Source organism: Netta rufina (genome assembly GCF_964035555.1).
Source record: "Netta rufina genome assembly, chromosome: 10".
Lineage (NCBI taxonomy): Eukaryota > Metazoa > Chordata > Aves > Anseriformes > Anatidae > Netta > Netta rufina.
Window position 1 is genome coordinate 7,637,433 of NC_140133.1, and position 16,790 is coordinate 7,654,222.

General features: G+C 54.0%; 1 protein-coding gene across 1 annotated transcript in view; it reads right to left on the reverse strand.

The window, feature by feature from the left end:
• Positions 1-16,790, reverse strand: part of BSN (bassoon presynaptic cytomatrix protein) — a gene marked incomplete at its 5' end in the record, with an annotated part of 69,050 nt that overhangs the window by 26,265 nt on the left and 25,995 nt on the right. Inside the window, one exon of the mRNA XM_084292525.1 lies at positions 9,164-9,961. Coding sequence (XP_084148651.1) covers positions 9,164-9,961 — 798 coding nt within the window. The remainder of the gene's footprint in view (positions 1-9,163; positions 9,962-16,790) is intronic.

Consider the following 16,790-nt stretch of genomic DNA (forward strand, 5'->3'; position numbering starts at 1 on the left):
TGCTGGCATCCTTCCCCTTGCAGCGGGAGCACGGAGCAGCCTTGCCAGCTGCCCTCAGCTCCGTGCGCCGATGCCACGCTGAGTGCACCCCCCAGGCTCCCGGCCACCTCACCTCGCTTCCACACCCAGCTGAGGGGCTGCTCGCAGCATTCACCCACTTTGGGAATTTCAGGCAAGAGCTGGGAATCAGATCTCAGGGATTTTCAGTGCAGCTCAGCACTTGTGCAGGGCGAGCACCTGCGTTTTGCTGGGCTTGCAGCAGAAAGAGGAAGCAACCGCGCTCGCTTTGCATGCTGCCCAGCTCCCACGCCAGGTGCTGCCTCAGGCACCACCGCCAGCACCTCCCCGCACAGCAGGAAGCCATAAACACTCCTGGGCCATCTTTTCCAGGACTGCAGGCAAGTCTGCTCCAGCCCACGCCAGCTGATGTGCTCTGCCCGTGGCCACGCTCCCTCTGCCAGCTCCGTCTCGTGGCACGTTCCTGGTCCAGCTGCTCGGGGCTGACCAGGGCTGTCTGCATCAGCGTTAGCAACACCAACACGCACCCTGCTTCTTGTGTGGTCCCCGGGCACCCGGAGAACCCTTTCAGGCTGCTCACGGGCATAGGAACTGGAAGAAAAAAATCATCGTTGAAGTGCAATTGCTGCAGGATCAGGCGTAGGCAACTGTGTTAATACCTCAGCTTTTAATTGCAATCATTGATGTTGATAAATATGCCTCCCTGCTAATCCCCCATAAACTTCTGATTATTTACAAGGAGCTGGCTTACCGCCTCCCGTACAAAACAAGGCTATTAAAGCATCGGGCTTTACAACTCCAAAACAAACACAAGGGAAAAGCCGAAATCCTCCAGCGCCAGGAGGCTGGACACCAGGCGGGCAAGGGCTTTTCGGCAGGTACAGGGGCAGGGGGGTGCCTGGGGGGCTCAAAGCATCTGCAAAGGGCTGGCACCCAACTCCCCTACAAGCCGAGAGCCAAGTCCCAAGGATCCATCCCAGGAACTTCCTCTGGGAGGAGCAGAAAATCAGCACGAAGAAATAATCAAGCAGCTTCCACTGTTCGGGATTTTGCCAGGCAGCACCCGCACCCGGCTTTTATGAGGGTTTCACACCTCCAGAAATCAAACACGAACCATTTCCCTTTCAAGTACGTGGCAAATGGCAACCAAAAAGGTATTTAATTAAATGCTTCCAGCCAGTTCCCGACCCATATATCTGACAAATTATTCACAAGGCAGCCTTTAGCCCTCTATGATTTGTTTCCCTCCTCGTTAAAAGCGATTCCTGCAATGGGAGGCGAGGATGGATGAAGTGCGGGAGGGAACAAGGCCACAGGCAAGGGCAACAGCCCTCGAGCAGCCTCGTACGAGCAGACAGCGTGGCAAGAGAGTGCCAGAGTGGAGCAATCCTGGGGGAAATGCCTCTGTGGAAGGCAAAATCCCCCAGAGCAGCTGCTGCAAGCACCCGCTGGCCCTGCATCAGCCAGAGGAGGAGGAGAAAGCAACCAGACACTCAGCGCAGCCCCAGTCCCTTCAATGCTGATTTTTAACGTAGCAGGAAGGTTGATTTATTTATTTTTCTTCATTTTAATCCAAAAGCTCGACCCCCAGAGCTGGGGGTGTAGGAGCCTTGCTGTGCCCCTGTGCTTTGCCAGCACCGGTTTTGATGTGGGAAGGACGGAATAGCCTGAGCTGCAGTCCCCAGCATGTGCTCATCCCAAGCAGTAATCCCATCTTCGTCTGCAGGAGCTTCTTCCCCACCAGCCCTGCTCATTTCACCATCAGCAGCCCCTCTCCTCACTATCAATTTATTCCACGGATGGCTGCAGCTGCTTAAGACTGCGGGATGTAACTGCAAAATGCTGCTGGGTTCATAACAAGAAGCGATGCTGGCTTTGGAAGGCGGATTGACACCAACACAGAAAGTCTGGGACGCTCCTGTCACAGCTGAAAAACCAAGCACCTCTTCCGCAGTCCCCAGCCCACTCAGAAATCCAGTGCTACAAAGCCAATTAAATGCTCGATTAAATGTCCTAATGTGTTCCCACATGAAGTACTAACATAGCACGGTAAAGGAAAAAAAGAGAGGAAGAGGTGCCAGGTTGTGTAATGGTCTGAGAGCACATCAGGATAATCTGAGCCTGCTCCCCGGGGATGGCAGCAGGAACAGCCAGATCCCCTCGCCATCTCAGGCCAAAACAGCCGCTCCTCTCTGCCCACCCCATCCTCAGAGCGTGGCTCTGCCCCACGTAGTGCTGCAGTCCCGTTGTGTGGAGGTCGCACAGAACGCCACCAGCACTAGGAGCAGCCGCAGCAGCTACTGAAATGGGCTGGCAAAAGCATTCAGAGCTCGGTGAGGGCCAGGGCATGACACAGAGAGCTCCCCCTGTTACACGGACAAAAAGAGCAGCCCTAAACTATCCCCTCGTGCTTTCTAGGAAGCAGCCTGATCGATGCTGTAAGGATAAAGCTTCACCATCAGCTAAAGCCAACCCAAGTCCAGGCTGCTGCGGCCCCGTGACACGGAGGGAGGTGACACCACTTGGCAGCAGGGCTCGAGTCGCCCCTTGGGACGCGGCGGCAGCATCGCTGTGCGGTACCACTGCCAGCAGCAGCGAGGGAAGCAAGCTGGTTTCTTGCTCAGGCTCAAACTCCAGCAAATCTCTTTGGAGACTCTGGAGGTGGCTCAGCTGTCCTGCACGTGCTGAGAGTGCACCCGTTGTCTCCCCAGCCTGGGCTGCAGTGGGAAATGGTGGAGCTGCTTCGTAGGGGGCTTCAGCAGCTGGGATGGCTCCACGGGAGACCCCTGTGAGCCCAGGATCTGCAGGCATCGCCTGCAAACGCAAGTCTCCTGCCCCACCGTCACCCCAGGAATACATAGTTTGCTTTTTTTCAGTGTTTTTTGCTTTTTTTTTTCACTGAAAACAACCTGCACGCGTAGGCAGTGGCTTCCTCCAAAGCACTCGTCAGAAGGGTTAGCACACGGATGACATCTGCCTATTAATAATATAATTGCTCCCAAGGGAGGAAATGAAGCCGTGACTCGGTTGTTTTTCCTGAGTGAAGGCACAGCAGTCCTTGAGATGATTTTCCGAGTGGCCACAAGCTGACAGCAGGTTCGGCTCCAAGAAGTTCAGCATCTGCAACTGGTTCTGGAAGCTCAGGAAGACGCGGCCAGCAGAAGGGCAGTGTCTGCAGCAGACACGTCCCCAGGGATTCTGCACTGAGGTCCGTTTTGGGACCCCACTCTTAATTCAACCCAATTTGCTTGGTCATGCACCATAACCAAAACTCAGCCCGACTTCAGCCCTGTGCTTTCCCCGTTGGGTCCAGGCAGCAGGACCCGGGCAGGCTGGGTTAATTACAGCGTGTTAAGCAGTAGAGAAAACTCCTGAGTCACAGCAAGCTGTTAATTACCCATTCGTAAAGGGATTTGCAGGCTCACGCGGGCAAAGCCGACTTCCACATCGTGCTGCCATAGGCGGCTCTCTCCTTTTGCCTTCAGTTCAGGTGGCTGACCTGATTATTTGCAGCCTGGCTCTGGCTCTCAGTCCTTCGGCAAGCTCCCGGCCCTGCAATAACCTGCAGCTTCTCGGGGTGGGGTACAAGATTGTGGCAAGGTGACGCCGCTCACTGACGCTTTTGAACTCAGCTGGGAGATAGGAGCTGCAAAATGCAGCAGTGTCTCCCCAAAAGAGGCTGCAGCCACGAACACTGCTGAATGGCATGGACCTGCTTAGCCAAAGGGCTGTCCTAATAATGAGGAATGAAATAGAAATTAAGAAAATTTTAAAATTTGCAGTCATGGGCCCCTGTGCAGCTGCTGCCCTGCCAAGCTGTCACCACCAGGACGCATGATTTAAGGAAAAAACCAGCCCCAGAGGGGCACCCGTCACGGGGACGGGCGACAGCTGCTCCCTGCTACATCGGGAGCCAGGGGAGGAAGAGAAGACCCCGGGTTCTGTCAGAAATGGACGTGCACGAACCTCGAGCTGCCGTCCCTGCTCACGGGGTGGCTGTGGGCCACACGGGGGCACATCGGGCCCGAACCCTCCCTACTCATGGGTGCTGCTGGCACCACCCGGGGCCTGCTCCCACCAGCTCCTCCTGGGCAGCCCCATGGCCAGGGGACAGCACAGAGCTGGCAGTGTTCCCTCAGCCCCACTAATCCTCTTGGGCCAGGAGCTGGGGGCTAACGGCCTCCCCCTGACAGCACGTGTGCCCTGGAAGGGGCCGGGAGGGCCCAGGCATGGGGCTGTGGCTGGTGGCTCCCACCTGAGGCACGGCAGCAGCCTGGCTCCCCCCCACACCACTCTTCTCCCCCCTTCCACCCCAATGCTCCTTGCAACGCCAACACCTCCCCACAAAGACCAGCCGCAAGGGAACGTGCCCATGAAGGAGCCAGGCATGTCGCCCCTAGTTTGTCTTTAGCTGTAGCCAGGATGGATAAACAAGAAATTTGCTGACACCGGGCTGGGAGATGGACTGCACACCCCGAGCGTTATGAAAAGAATCCTTTTATAACACGTTAAAGCAGGAAAATCAATGCCAGCTCCTGTCGGGATGCAGATGCTGTGTGGCAGGGACACGACTCCGCGAGAGGGCCCCGCGGAGGCACGGCACTGCCAGAGGTCCCAGCCTTGTGCTGGGGAGCGGCAGCGGCCTCCGACGAGACGTGTCCCAGCTCCTGTTTCAGGCTGGTTAATTAGGCAAAGGGGCAGCCTGCCACGCTCATGTAGTGGCACAACATGCGCAGTTCATTTGGTCCTTAACACAAAACCACCGGAGTCAATTGGGGTCAGCTGGGGTTACTGGGAACGTGTCACGCAGGGCAGGGAATCATGCTCCAGGCCAGCTCTTGCCACATCACTTGCACCCGTAGCGGGCACTGATTTAAGGCAGGATGCCTTAAATCCTAGCAAAACGGCCCTGCAGCTGCCTGCCTGCAATGGAAACCTCTTTCCTACCTGCACACCTCCAGGCTGGGGCAAGGGGGAGTGCCCGAAAGTGCCAGCTCTGAGTTGGTGGGCAGACCACCACGAGCTGGAGCCAGCAGCCTGGAGGAAGCGTGGCGAGGTAAGAGGAAGCTCCAGGCACCTCTACTTCTGGTGAGTCATGTGAATAACTTACTTAAAGCTGTGTAATGTGTAGCAGGGCAAACAAGAGAACTGGACAGTGCACATTTGGGCTCCCTCACCACTGTAGCTCCTTCTGTCCGCTGGTCAGCCACAGCCTCTGGTGCCCACAGGCTGCCACAGCCCGCACCTTGTCCTGGGATGTGCTGCCACAACACCACGCTTGTGCCTGGACTTCAGGCCTTCCTCATCAGGAGTCCTGGGCTCTTAGTCCTCACCATCACCTTCTGACTGTGCCCCGGAGCTCTCCAAGGATCAAGGCCCCGCAGCAGCTCTGGCCTGGTGCTCGCAGCCAGAGCGAGCTACGCCAGCACAAAACCAAGGAGGAAAGCTCAAGGCACCTTCGAGATCTGCATAAGAAACCTGCCTCTGGATACAGGCAAGGAGCAGAGCTGTATACAAATGCAAGGCTTTTATGGAAGAGACTCAGCCCTGACCTTTGCAGCCTTCTAACACCATCAAAGATCTTTTGCTGGCGGATGAAAGAGCGGCACTAATTCAATGGCCAGATCCCAACACATCCAAAAACTGTGGTGGCTTCTCACCCAGGTTTATGAGAGCAGCTGCAGCTTAGCAACACTGACTGAAATACCTGCTGGCCCAGGACAAACGTGAGCAGAAGAGCTTCCAGCATAGACAGTGACAACAGAGGCAGCCCCAGCCCTGTACATAATGATGCAATCTGGGGAAAAAAACCTTGTCCACTCCTTTTCTCACCTGGTACCACCTGGAAATGAAGGGAACCAGTTCCTTCGGTGGCTCAGCACCTATGCAACTCAGCTGATGACTCCACAGAAAACAGCATTTTTACTCTTTTTTTTTTTAAATCTTTCGTTAGGTTTGAATGCACTCAGCTGAATGAATCACTGGGGAGATGCAGCTTTGCTGTGCCACAGCAGAGGGTGGGAGGGGACGACAGGGACCCAGAGCCTCCGGCTCCATCTGTAGAGCAGGCGTGGGACGGATCTGAAAATATCACAGGTAAGCAGTGATGGTTCCAAGAGAAACCAGAAGTTTGAGGGGACTGCAGACACGGGCAGAAGCCTCTCCTGCTCCTCCACTCACTGGCCACCCTGTCCCTGGGGGACTGCCCCTGGCAGAGGCTGGGGGCCAAGGGGCTCCCGGTGATGCCGTTTGTCCCGAGCATCGTGTGTGATGCCACCATGGAACTGGGGTCTCTGCCAGGACGCAGTGCTGCTGGCACATCCCTCAGCTCCCACCCGAGGTGTCCCATGCACGCAGATGTGTCACCCAGCCCTGCCACGAGCACGGGGCTCAGCCTGGGCGATGCTCTCCACTAAGCCGTGACAGTTTGCGCTGATACTTGCGGAGAAGTCTCCTTTAGTGGAAGTTGATCTGTGCTCCCCTGGCAGTACAGATGACCTAGTTAGTGAAAACACGTGTCCTGTTTGAGGAAGGACACATTATTTAGGGTTTTTCCCCAGCCCCCAAGGGGTTACGTGGCTTTGCAATGAAGCTGTCAATGCACGCAGCCCACCTCGGTGTGACCAAGCCTCAGCAGCCTGCAGTGACGATGCAACTATCTGCAGAAAACACACTCTTCTAGCACTGTTTTGCTGCAAAACTCCATCCTTCCTCCGAAAACCAGGCCACGACAGCCTGTGCCTTCTTCTCCTCCCCCTTGGTGTGACTCACTCTGCCTGAAGCCAGGGAGGAAGGCTCTGCCCAGGCTGCAGGGTACCGCCTGGGGCTGCCCAGCCTTCAGCGCCAGGCTCCTCTGAATAGCAGCAGACCCAGGCTCAAACGTCCTCATTAGCTTTCACAGAACCTCCAACAGCAGTTTGCAGTCAAGGTCCTAATTCGTAAAGCAATTAATGGATCAAACCTCGCTACTTCAAAGAGTGAGCTCTGCGATTTGTGTACGACTCTTGAAGCTTGGGACAAGCTCGCACGAGCTGCAGGCAAAACACTTCCACTCAGAGGATAAGACCACAGAGCAATTTTCTAAGAAGATCAAGCAAACCTAAAGCCTGACAGTATTAAAAGATCTTACAGTGTCCCCCCCCCTCCCTTTTTTTTTTTCCAGAAAGTTTAAGAACATTCACAGCTCAAGTGTTGCATTTATTCCCCAACTCTTAAAAAAATAATTTTGCATCAGCCAACCCATCTCATCTAAGCCAGATTCTCATTCGAGATATCCAAGACCACTGCCGGGGAGAGGCTACCTGCCCCTCAGCCACCTTTCCACGGTACCTGCACAGAGCACCACGTCAGCAGCTACAGCCCAACCCCAAAGTAACGCTCTGTGCCACAATGGGGTGCCCAGGGGGGCATGCTACGGCCATTTCATCCATGTGTGCATTTTCTGAAACTCATCCTGGAAACTCATCCTGGCCCAAGAGCACACTGAGACTGGGCTTCAGCCCTGTGCAAAGGACTACACAAAGCCTGGACACCTTTTCTCACCAAAATCCTCAGGATAGGAAAGAAGCAGTGCTCTACTGGTACCCAGTCTAACTCTGCTCACGTTATGCCTGATGAAAACACCGTGCTCCATACCAAGCAGTCTTCAGCTCATTTTCAGCAAGCACTATTGCTGCGGGTCTCATCCCAGCACCCAAAGTAACACCAATTTCCACACAGCTCCGTTACAAAGCAGTCATTTTGTGCTGGGAAGATTGCTGCTGTTCCCACTCTCGCCACACAAACCTGTCTGAGATTCGCCCTTTTAGGACAGAACTGGTAGGAAGGAGCAGAGCATTTCTGCCGAAAAGCGAGTGGCGTGAAAGGGGTGCTGCTCCACACCTCTGCGTCCAGAGCTTCGGGAAGGGGAGAACATTGCTGCCTGTAATTGAAACTGCAGGGAGGAGTTAGGGACATAAAATGTAATTATCCACGGTGGAACGGAGCCAAGATTAGCAATCCTGCTTCTGGCCATCTGAAGTCCCCATTAACTTTTCCGCATGCTGATGGTGTTGGTTCTGTGTCTTGCTGGCTGCTAAATGCAGCGCTTCCAGAAGCAAGCCACGGGCACCCGCTCGTAAGGGTCTTGAATCACCTGTAGAGGGGGAGGTGAGGGTCTAGACTTCAGCCAAGGCCTTCTCCAAGGGTGTGTGAGATCTCCCTCCCTACTGCCAAAGGGGGAGGAAGAGGTATGGGCACACCTGCACCAGTTGCACCACGCTCCTGTAGAGCTGAGGCAGCTCGGAGCTGGCTCAGGTTCCTGCTGGGGGCTTTGGAAGATGCTCTGGGTGGGCAGCACCATTCAGAGCCTTCCCAGACCCCAGCGGGTGGGACTGGGTGGCCTTCAGCCCACCTCGGCCTCCTCCTCCTCCTCCTCTCCTCGCACTCCACCCCAGTCCGTGCCCCAAGAGCCGTGCACAGCCTGTTCCCTCACGCCGTACCCAGGCACCACGGAGCGAGGGATCTGGAGAGGGCAGCACCAGGAGGAGGACACTCCTTGGCGAGCGGCTTTTGTTGCCTTACCCCGGCCCCTGACCCCTTGAACAGGAGCAGAAAGCATTGCCAGGGGTGCCCGGCTCTGCTCCTCACGTGAAATCGGTACAAAATCTGTACGTTTTTGTGAAATCCTCGCTGCAGACCGGTGAAGATTTACCAGGCGATCCAGAGCCTGTTTGCAGCGAGTCCCTTCCGCCCTCACAAACCAAACCGGCCCAGTCCTGGCACCGACACGATGCCGGCTGCAGCCTCCCACGTTCCCTGGGCTTCTTTCCCGGCAGCCCTCCCCTCCCGATTTTCAGGACTCTTTTCCCGTGGAGCCTTCTCCCTCGCCTCCATCCACACCCGACTTTTGGGACTGCCACCGCCCTGCAGCACCTCGTGCCTCCCGGTGCCCTGTCTGCTCACCGCTTCAGCCCACGGGAAGCACACAGAGAACACGGGACATTGCTGCACCCCCGGCACTGCTTTCACCATGGGGAGATCTGAGCTTTGCATGCACCTCAGTTGCTTCTGCCCGGGGCTTCGTACAGCCTCTGATGGAAAATGCATTGCGTTTTCCCCATTTTAAGTGACCAGAGAGCGACAGAAGCCCCGCGAGCCCCCTTACCTCCACCAGATGAGGCGTCGGGTTGAAGCCACACATGTTGCACACCTGCTGCCGACAGGTCGTGCAGGAGTTGTAGTTGGGGGGCTCGCCGGAGCCCACGTTGATCTCCGCCTTGCAGAGGGGGCACAAGACCCTGGCTTTCGGCACTTCCTTTGGCTTAACGCCCGGCTCCGGTTTGCCTGCTTTGGCGGCCGGCGCAGCCCCAGCCCGGCCCTGCGCCCCCGGGGCTTTGGGACCAGCTTCCTTGCTGGCGTCGCTGAAGACGATTTTTGGAGGCACTTTGCCAGAAGACTGCTGACTTGGAGCGGGGGCCTCCGGCTGGACAGACATGAGCGTGCTCGCCTGGGTCAGGAGGGAAGCTCCGAAGCCAAAGAGCTTCCCCGTGAGCCCCTCCTGGGGTTGTTCAGGAGCCCCAGCACCGGGGGCGGGGGGCTTGGGGTCTCCCACCGCCTTTCTCTGCTCGGAGGAGGAAGGTTTTGCTTGATGGTGCTGCGGGGAGGACCTTGCCGCTTCCTGAGGAGCGGTGGCTTTTGGCTGGCCGTGCTGCTCCCTCTGCGGTGCAGCCGTCTGCGGTTTGGGGGTCTCAGGCAGTGGGGCAGCGGCGGTGGCACCAGGACGGGCGCTTGTCTGGGGGGGTGCCGGGGTCTTCTCCTGGCCCGCCGGGAGCTTGGCTGGGGAGTGGGACGGAGACGGCGAGGGGGAGTGCAGCTGCTGCTGGCTTTTGGAGCGCGGGGCAGTGGTCATGTCCATCCCCAGCGCCCTCTGCATCTGGCAGTTCAGGCACAGCCATTCCTTCACCTGTGGGGCAAGAAGAGGACACGGGGCGGTCAGCAAGCAGGGCACAGCCAGCACGTGCACCACCAGGCCATGGCTAACGAGCTCTGTAAGCAAAATCCTCTGTAGCTAAGTCATCACCCTCCCCCCCCCCAAAAAAAACAAAACAAAACAGGCAAACATTTCAGCACTGTGTTCTTCGCAAAAGTATCTTGCAGTCATGGGGAACAGACCCCATCTGTCACAGGTACCTACAGCATAACAGGCATGTGCTGAAGCAGGCTTTAATTAGCTTTGTTTTGCTTCCAAGGCTTCTGCTGCAAAGCTCTTGCTAGCTATAAGGCTTGCGTCCCCCCAGCTCTCTCCTGGTGGAAGAGGGCTCTCGATGAGGGTGCAGAAGCTGGAGGATGAAGGGCCTGGAAGCCCACTTCTCTTGCTTGGGGTCTCCCTAACCCCGTGAAACCTCCTCCCAAGCCTGCGCCCTTCAAGGCAAGCGAATGGCATCTACAAGCAGTCCAGAAAACAGCCAGGGCCAGCTCTGGGGTGAGCACAGGACCTGCAGAAGGTCCAGGGATAGCGGGGGCAGAAGGAGCAGCTTCTCCACAACGCATCAACGGTGTTGGGCACAACACCGGCTTGGGAGTGAGAGGTTAACTCCCACTCTTACAAGGACAAACCAGAGGATGCAAATGAAAAACGTAGTGCTCCCTGGCTAAGTGGAGATAAATGAAAGACTTCCCCCCTTGAGAGACGTTCCCTGTGACACACTAATGTCTGAATTAAGTTAATTAAAAGGCCGTATGAAAGCTGCGAGCCTTCTAATATGAGGAATCCCCGGGATGCTCTGCAGCTATGCAAATATTAACGTATAGCACAGGATAACCAGGTCTGCTTGCAGAAGATTTCCCCAAGAAAAGCAAAGCACGGGGCCAAAAAGAACCAAAGCGTTCTCCAGCTCTGCTCCATCTCCTGTCCCTGGGTCTCCAAAGCTCCTCAGACCTCGTCTCTCCTGCTCACCCAGTCTGTCCTCCTGACCCTCAGCGATGTGACCACGTGCAAGGGGTGCTGCCTGCTGCCCAAAGCACCACCCGACGTGAGCCACCCCAGCTGCATCCTCCCCAGTTAGCTACATCGCACGGGGCTGTTACAGCCACTGATATTTATTAGACTTCATAACTTATGGTTTTGCCTTCACTATTCTGGGCCACAAACTGAAGATGTGCAGAACTCCTCACGTTATTTTTGCGTTCTTGTCCCTCGGCGTTTCTCCCCGCTGCGCTATTTCAGGAGAGTGGCTCCTGAACTCCCAGCAGCTTTGCGTGCTATCCCCATCAGCTCTGATTAAGGGAGAACCAATCCTTTCTATTCAGGTTCTCTCTCCCCCACAAAGTTCCCAGTATCTAAGAAATGCAAATCTTCCCTCTCTGCGTAATCTTCTTATCCACACTTTAAGACCCTAGGGCTAGGTAGAAAGTGGGGAAAGAGCAGATCTCCACCGTGCAGAAGTGCTCCCTGACACCAGGAGGTCCCCCTGTCTCCTGATGGCCACGAAAGCAGAATACGGGTTAGGGACAAGCCACCAGGACAGTCCTGAGCTCAGCAGCTTGGGAACAATGGGATAATTGAAGTTTTTTTACTTAAACCTGGTTCATGTGCATGCCTGCAAGCTCACTTGCATGTGTACATGCATACAATCAATGGTGCTTTGCAACCAAGACAGGAAAAAAAAAGCACTCCAATCAGACAGAAGTGACCAAATAGTTATCAGTGTTTTGGCGAGCACATGCTGAGGAATACCGAGGAGAAAAGTCGAGGGGGTACAGCGGTGTGGTGGGCTCCCCGTGTGAATGTCTGAGATGTGATTTCACCTGGGGCTACCGCACGGCCTGGCCAGCCTCTCCGCGACATGTGGCCTATGCAGATCAAAGACAACTGAAAGGATCCTGGAAGAGTGAAGGTTGCTAACCCAACCCCTGAAAGTCTTGATTTGGTGGAGTACTGGGTGGTTAAGACCCAAACATATGAAATGAGGGATGACTTGGCTGGCTTGCATCACCTTCCTCTGCACACTCCCCTTTTTGCCTGCCAACCAACCACGGAGGGGTGGAAGATGCACAGGAAACATGACAGAAACAGAGGCAGGAACATGGAAAGAAGTTTTCCTACTACTTCTACCTTAGTGCCAACAGTCTGGGTAAGCAGCAAAATGAAACGCCCATCAAGGAGAAGAAGAAAACCTAAAAAGGTCAAAACTCAAGGTCCAGCTCCCATCACTGGAATGCTGAAGTCACCACTACGCTCTGAAGTACCAAGAAGCAAAGTTGTGCTTCCGTGAACAGCCTTGGACTGGCTGTGCAGAGCATGCTAGTCTCCTTCACCTGAGGAAATGTGACTGCAGAAATACCAAAAAATTCAAAGGAAATTGGAGTGTAAATGATGATTCTGAAACAGAACCAATCCCTCACTAGGGAGTGAACGAGGCTGGCTAAAAGGGAAGGTGACTGCTGTGCAAAAAAAAAAAAGGGGGGGGGCACAATTGGAAATATAAAATCAACAATTATCAGACCTCAGCACACCAATATCAACTGATGGAAACGAGAACCTGTGAAGTACATAAACTGTATGAAAACACGGGAACTTCATGAAAAAGTCTGTTGGGGAGCAGCAGAAAGGATTTATCGCGTGCATCAGGGACAGAGGCTACCCGAGGAAGGACACAGGTCTGTTACTGGATGCAGAAGGTAACGCTGCTAATGAGAAAGATATGGTGGAAGTGCGATAATTACTGCTGGTAAACATTTGGAAAGAAACGGGATAATACTCATCTCAAGGATGAAGCATTTCCAACTTATTAGCAATTGAGACAAACGTTCAACAACATCTACCAGCACTGAGGATATTTAAATTTGGCAGATCTGAATAATTTTGCATCCAAAAGATCTGAGAGAGCTAAGAAAACTGCCGCATGCTGATGTTAATCTTTAAGTGCACTGAGGGAATTTTAGAAGACTGCAAGAGTCTTCTGCTTAAATACCAAGCCAGCAAGGGTATGACCTGCACAGGCCAGCCAGCCATCTCTCTAAGACAGAAAGATGACACTGGAGTCACGCAGCAGAGAACTGAAGGGCAAGCATATATGCCAGTCAACGTGGTTTTAGGGAAAATAGGTCATGGAAAGCAAACCTGATTTTATTCTCTGCTGAGAATGCAGATTTGGTATTAGTAATGAATGGAAGCAATATACATGATGTCCAAAAGGTGGTTTAACCTCATAGTAAGTGACATGCTGACAAGAAAAAAAAAAAAAAAAAAAAAAAAAAAAAAAAAAAGCCCTATAAAATACTGAATGTGCTAAATGGATTTCAGAGTAGTTACCTGGCAGACCTGGAGGACAACAAGGGCTTACCACTGCTTAGGTACCTCTCTAGTAGGGTCCTGATCTCACTGTGGCAATATCGCCACATTACAGGGTTTGGTATAGCAATAAATATGGATGCAGCCGAGTCTCTGCTTCCTGCAAACCTGAGCTGGCTCCATGCGGTGGCACGAAGCTGGAGGTGGGAATACGGAGGTGGCTCAGCCTCTGCTTCCAGCACTGAGGGAGCCGTTCCAGAACCGTGAACGGTTCAACACCGACATTTAAAAAACATTAGTACAACTCTGCAAAAGATATAGACCGGATCTGTAAAAGCAATTTTAGGAGAAAATGTCTGAAATGAGAGAATTAAAGAGGTTGATCTTTTTAGTTTATCAAAGAGAAGATTAAGAAGTGACTTGATTACGACAGAGCTGCACATTCAGAGGAAACAATATCAGGTACTAAAAGGTTCTTAATTAGGCATAAAAAGGCATAAAAAGAACTAATGACTGGAAATGGAAGCCAAATATATTAAGCATCATTTTTAACAGCAGATGTTTCTAGCCATTAAAGCAAATTATACACATGCTGTTGGGCTCGGTACAAGGCTCACGGAGGTAAAACTTACAAGGCCTTTCGTCTCTAGGGGCCTTAGTGCCCAAACTCATCTCGCCAGCTTTGTAAGTTTGAACCACCCGGTGCCACGGGATGCACGGGCGGCAAATCCTGACCCTCCGCAGATGGGCTCGGTACAGGGGAGCGGTGTTTTGCAGAGGTACACAGGGAGGGCCAACACGCGGCCCTGCATGCTGCAGATCACCAGGCCCCCTAGAACAACCCCAGGAAGCCGCCCAAGTAAAAGCGACTCGATATGAAATGGTGATGGAGAGGGTTGTTGAGCTCAGGGGGCTTCCACCGTTATTCTGCCACCAGCTCTTTTACGGAGTTGTGTGGAGACAGCCTGCCCCCGGGCTCTGTTAGCAGGAAAGGATCTCCTCAGGATCTCCTGAGGTAGGACAACGTGGCCGTGAAGGCCTCCCAAGCTCAGTGCTCGGCCTTCGCAGTAGGCAAGAGCTTTAAAGTGAGCTGCAAACGAAGGCTTCAAGCAAACACCCACGATCTCTTTGAGCCAAAATTTAGGATCAAAAAGAAGAATAATTCCATCTTTACCACAGATTGGCCATTTGGGAGCATTTGGAGGTGACACAGAAGGCTGTCCTACTGGACAAGCAGAGTAGGACAGGAGAGTATTAGATTTGAGATTTGGGAGACTTGGTGGCTCCTGACCTGCTCTGCCCATTTACACCTCCCCGCAGCCACAGCTCTCCATACAGGAGGCCATTGGGCACATCAGGAGCACAGTTACTTGTCTGAAAGGGTTGTTTTGGGCTGCCACTAGCAGCCTCCATGTGATCTCAAGCAAGAGGTCCCATGCAGGTTGGCCACTTTGAACAGGACAGGGAGAGACGCAGCCTGCTCTTCTTTCCCAGCGTGAGGAAACTGGGTGCACAGCCAGCTGAAAAACGGGACAAGTTCATTGTCAAACAAAGGAAAGGAACATGGGTTTCCTCCAAGTTGTCCAAAATATGTATTTAACATTCTACATATTTGAAAATCCTGGAAAAACGCATTCGGGAACTGCAAGACAGCAAGCAAGGAGCTTTCCAACTCCAGGCCTCCAGGACACCAAGCTCACAAAGCTGACCCCCAGCAGATGTGCCTGAAGAGCAGGGTCCCATCTCCCTTGCCACCGGGCCCTCCAGAGCCAGGGTGGTATAAAAATAGCCAAGGCTGTAATTTGGTAATGAAAGTACTGCATTAATTGCCCTGAGGGAAGGCTCAGTGCCAGGGATCACTGGCTGGATGAAGAAGGGGTTCATCAGTGGGTGCTACTGGCTGTCCCAGAGGAACACTGCAGCATCCCAGCCTCTCCCTGGAGCTGAAGAGCTGCCAGGGACATGCCTTGAGTGTCCTCACACGCCTTCAGCTCATCAGCTTAGCCTGCAGCTGAAGAACCACCATCTAAAGAAATCAGCGAGTCAGCGAAACGTCCCTTCCTTGCAATGCCTCCTGGATCAACTCTGGAGGAGCTCTCTGGGGGCACGTCTTGCATTTTGTAGCATCGCACCAAAATCTGCCAGAGCTATGCGCCGTGCAATTAAAGGAACAGCCTGATCCAAGAGAACAGGCGACACTACACGACAGCCTCCAGCTAGAGAGGGGGGAGAGCAGCAAGCTATGGCGGGGGGCTGGGGGTGCTGCAGGGCAGGCAGAAGGTGGGAATTGCAGGGGGAGAGCAGGGAAAGCTCAGCAAAGCCTGGAAGAGCTCCTGACAAGCAAGCAAAGCTAATGGTAGCACGCAGAGAAGGCTTCCCGCACCATCTCAGGCTGGCTGGTGGAGAGCACAACAAATACAAATATCTACATTGTTCTGAAGATTTCCTTTTGCCCATTTCTCCTGTAGCAACACAGGGATGGCTTACCCCAGTGCTCACCTATTCACAGCAGGGCAAGCAGCTCTCACTGTTTGGATCGGTGCACAACCTGCACACAAACCCTGCAAAACACCCCCTGGGAGGCTGCAACGTGGAGCACCAGCCAGGGTCCCACCTAGGGGAGCAGGCACAAAGGAGAAGAGACAGCAGCAGGGGACAAGGTCTCTGCAGGCTCCCCTACAGGATGGCAGGAGCCGATGGCTGTCCCAGCGTGACCTCAAGATGGGCCAAAACACATGCCAGCTCCATGCCAGTACACACAGGGATGTGGGCTGAAGTTTCCTGGTCAAAATGTAAAGCACGCTTGCACAAGGACGCAGCGCTCCGGAAGGACCGTGCAATTAGGGGTGTTCAGGCTCTTAACTGGCAAGGGGATCGGTCAGCGAGGCACTTCTGAGAACAGCCACCTTATGCTCAGCTTTCTCTTCAAAGATAGCAAAACAAATAAAATCCACTCCCCGGCACTTCTGTCCAGAAGGGGAAGCCACAGAAGCCCTCGGTAATCATCGTGCTAGCGCTTGCCAGGAAATAATCAACCCGTGCTGGCGAGCAGGAACAAACCCCCAAAACTCATCTCCTTCACTGCAAACAACAGATGGGAAATTGCATTTGTCCAGAGAACCAAGCTGCGGGATAAGACAGCGCCATTTCATCCTATTAGTCATTTATTAACCAATTTTCCCCTAAGAAAGCCTCTTTCTCTAGTTAGCACCCCCCAAACTAACTGAGACCGAGTCTTCTCCCGCTGCTTTCAAAACGACCAGGAACCACGAACGGGTGCCATCTCTTCTGCATACAGCAGAGGAAAAGGCAGCAGAGTGAACACAATGTGCTCCTGCTAGGAGACTGCTGCCGAGATACAGGCAGGGCAGGAAAAAGGCTGCTGGAGACGCCTTGCCTTGCCTGCGTGCATCACAGCACATCCCTCTGTCCCCGGGGCGGCCACCCCTGCCACCCCCTGCCCGTGCACAACAGGATCTGCACGCCCTCCCTCCCCACA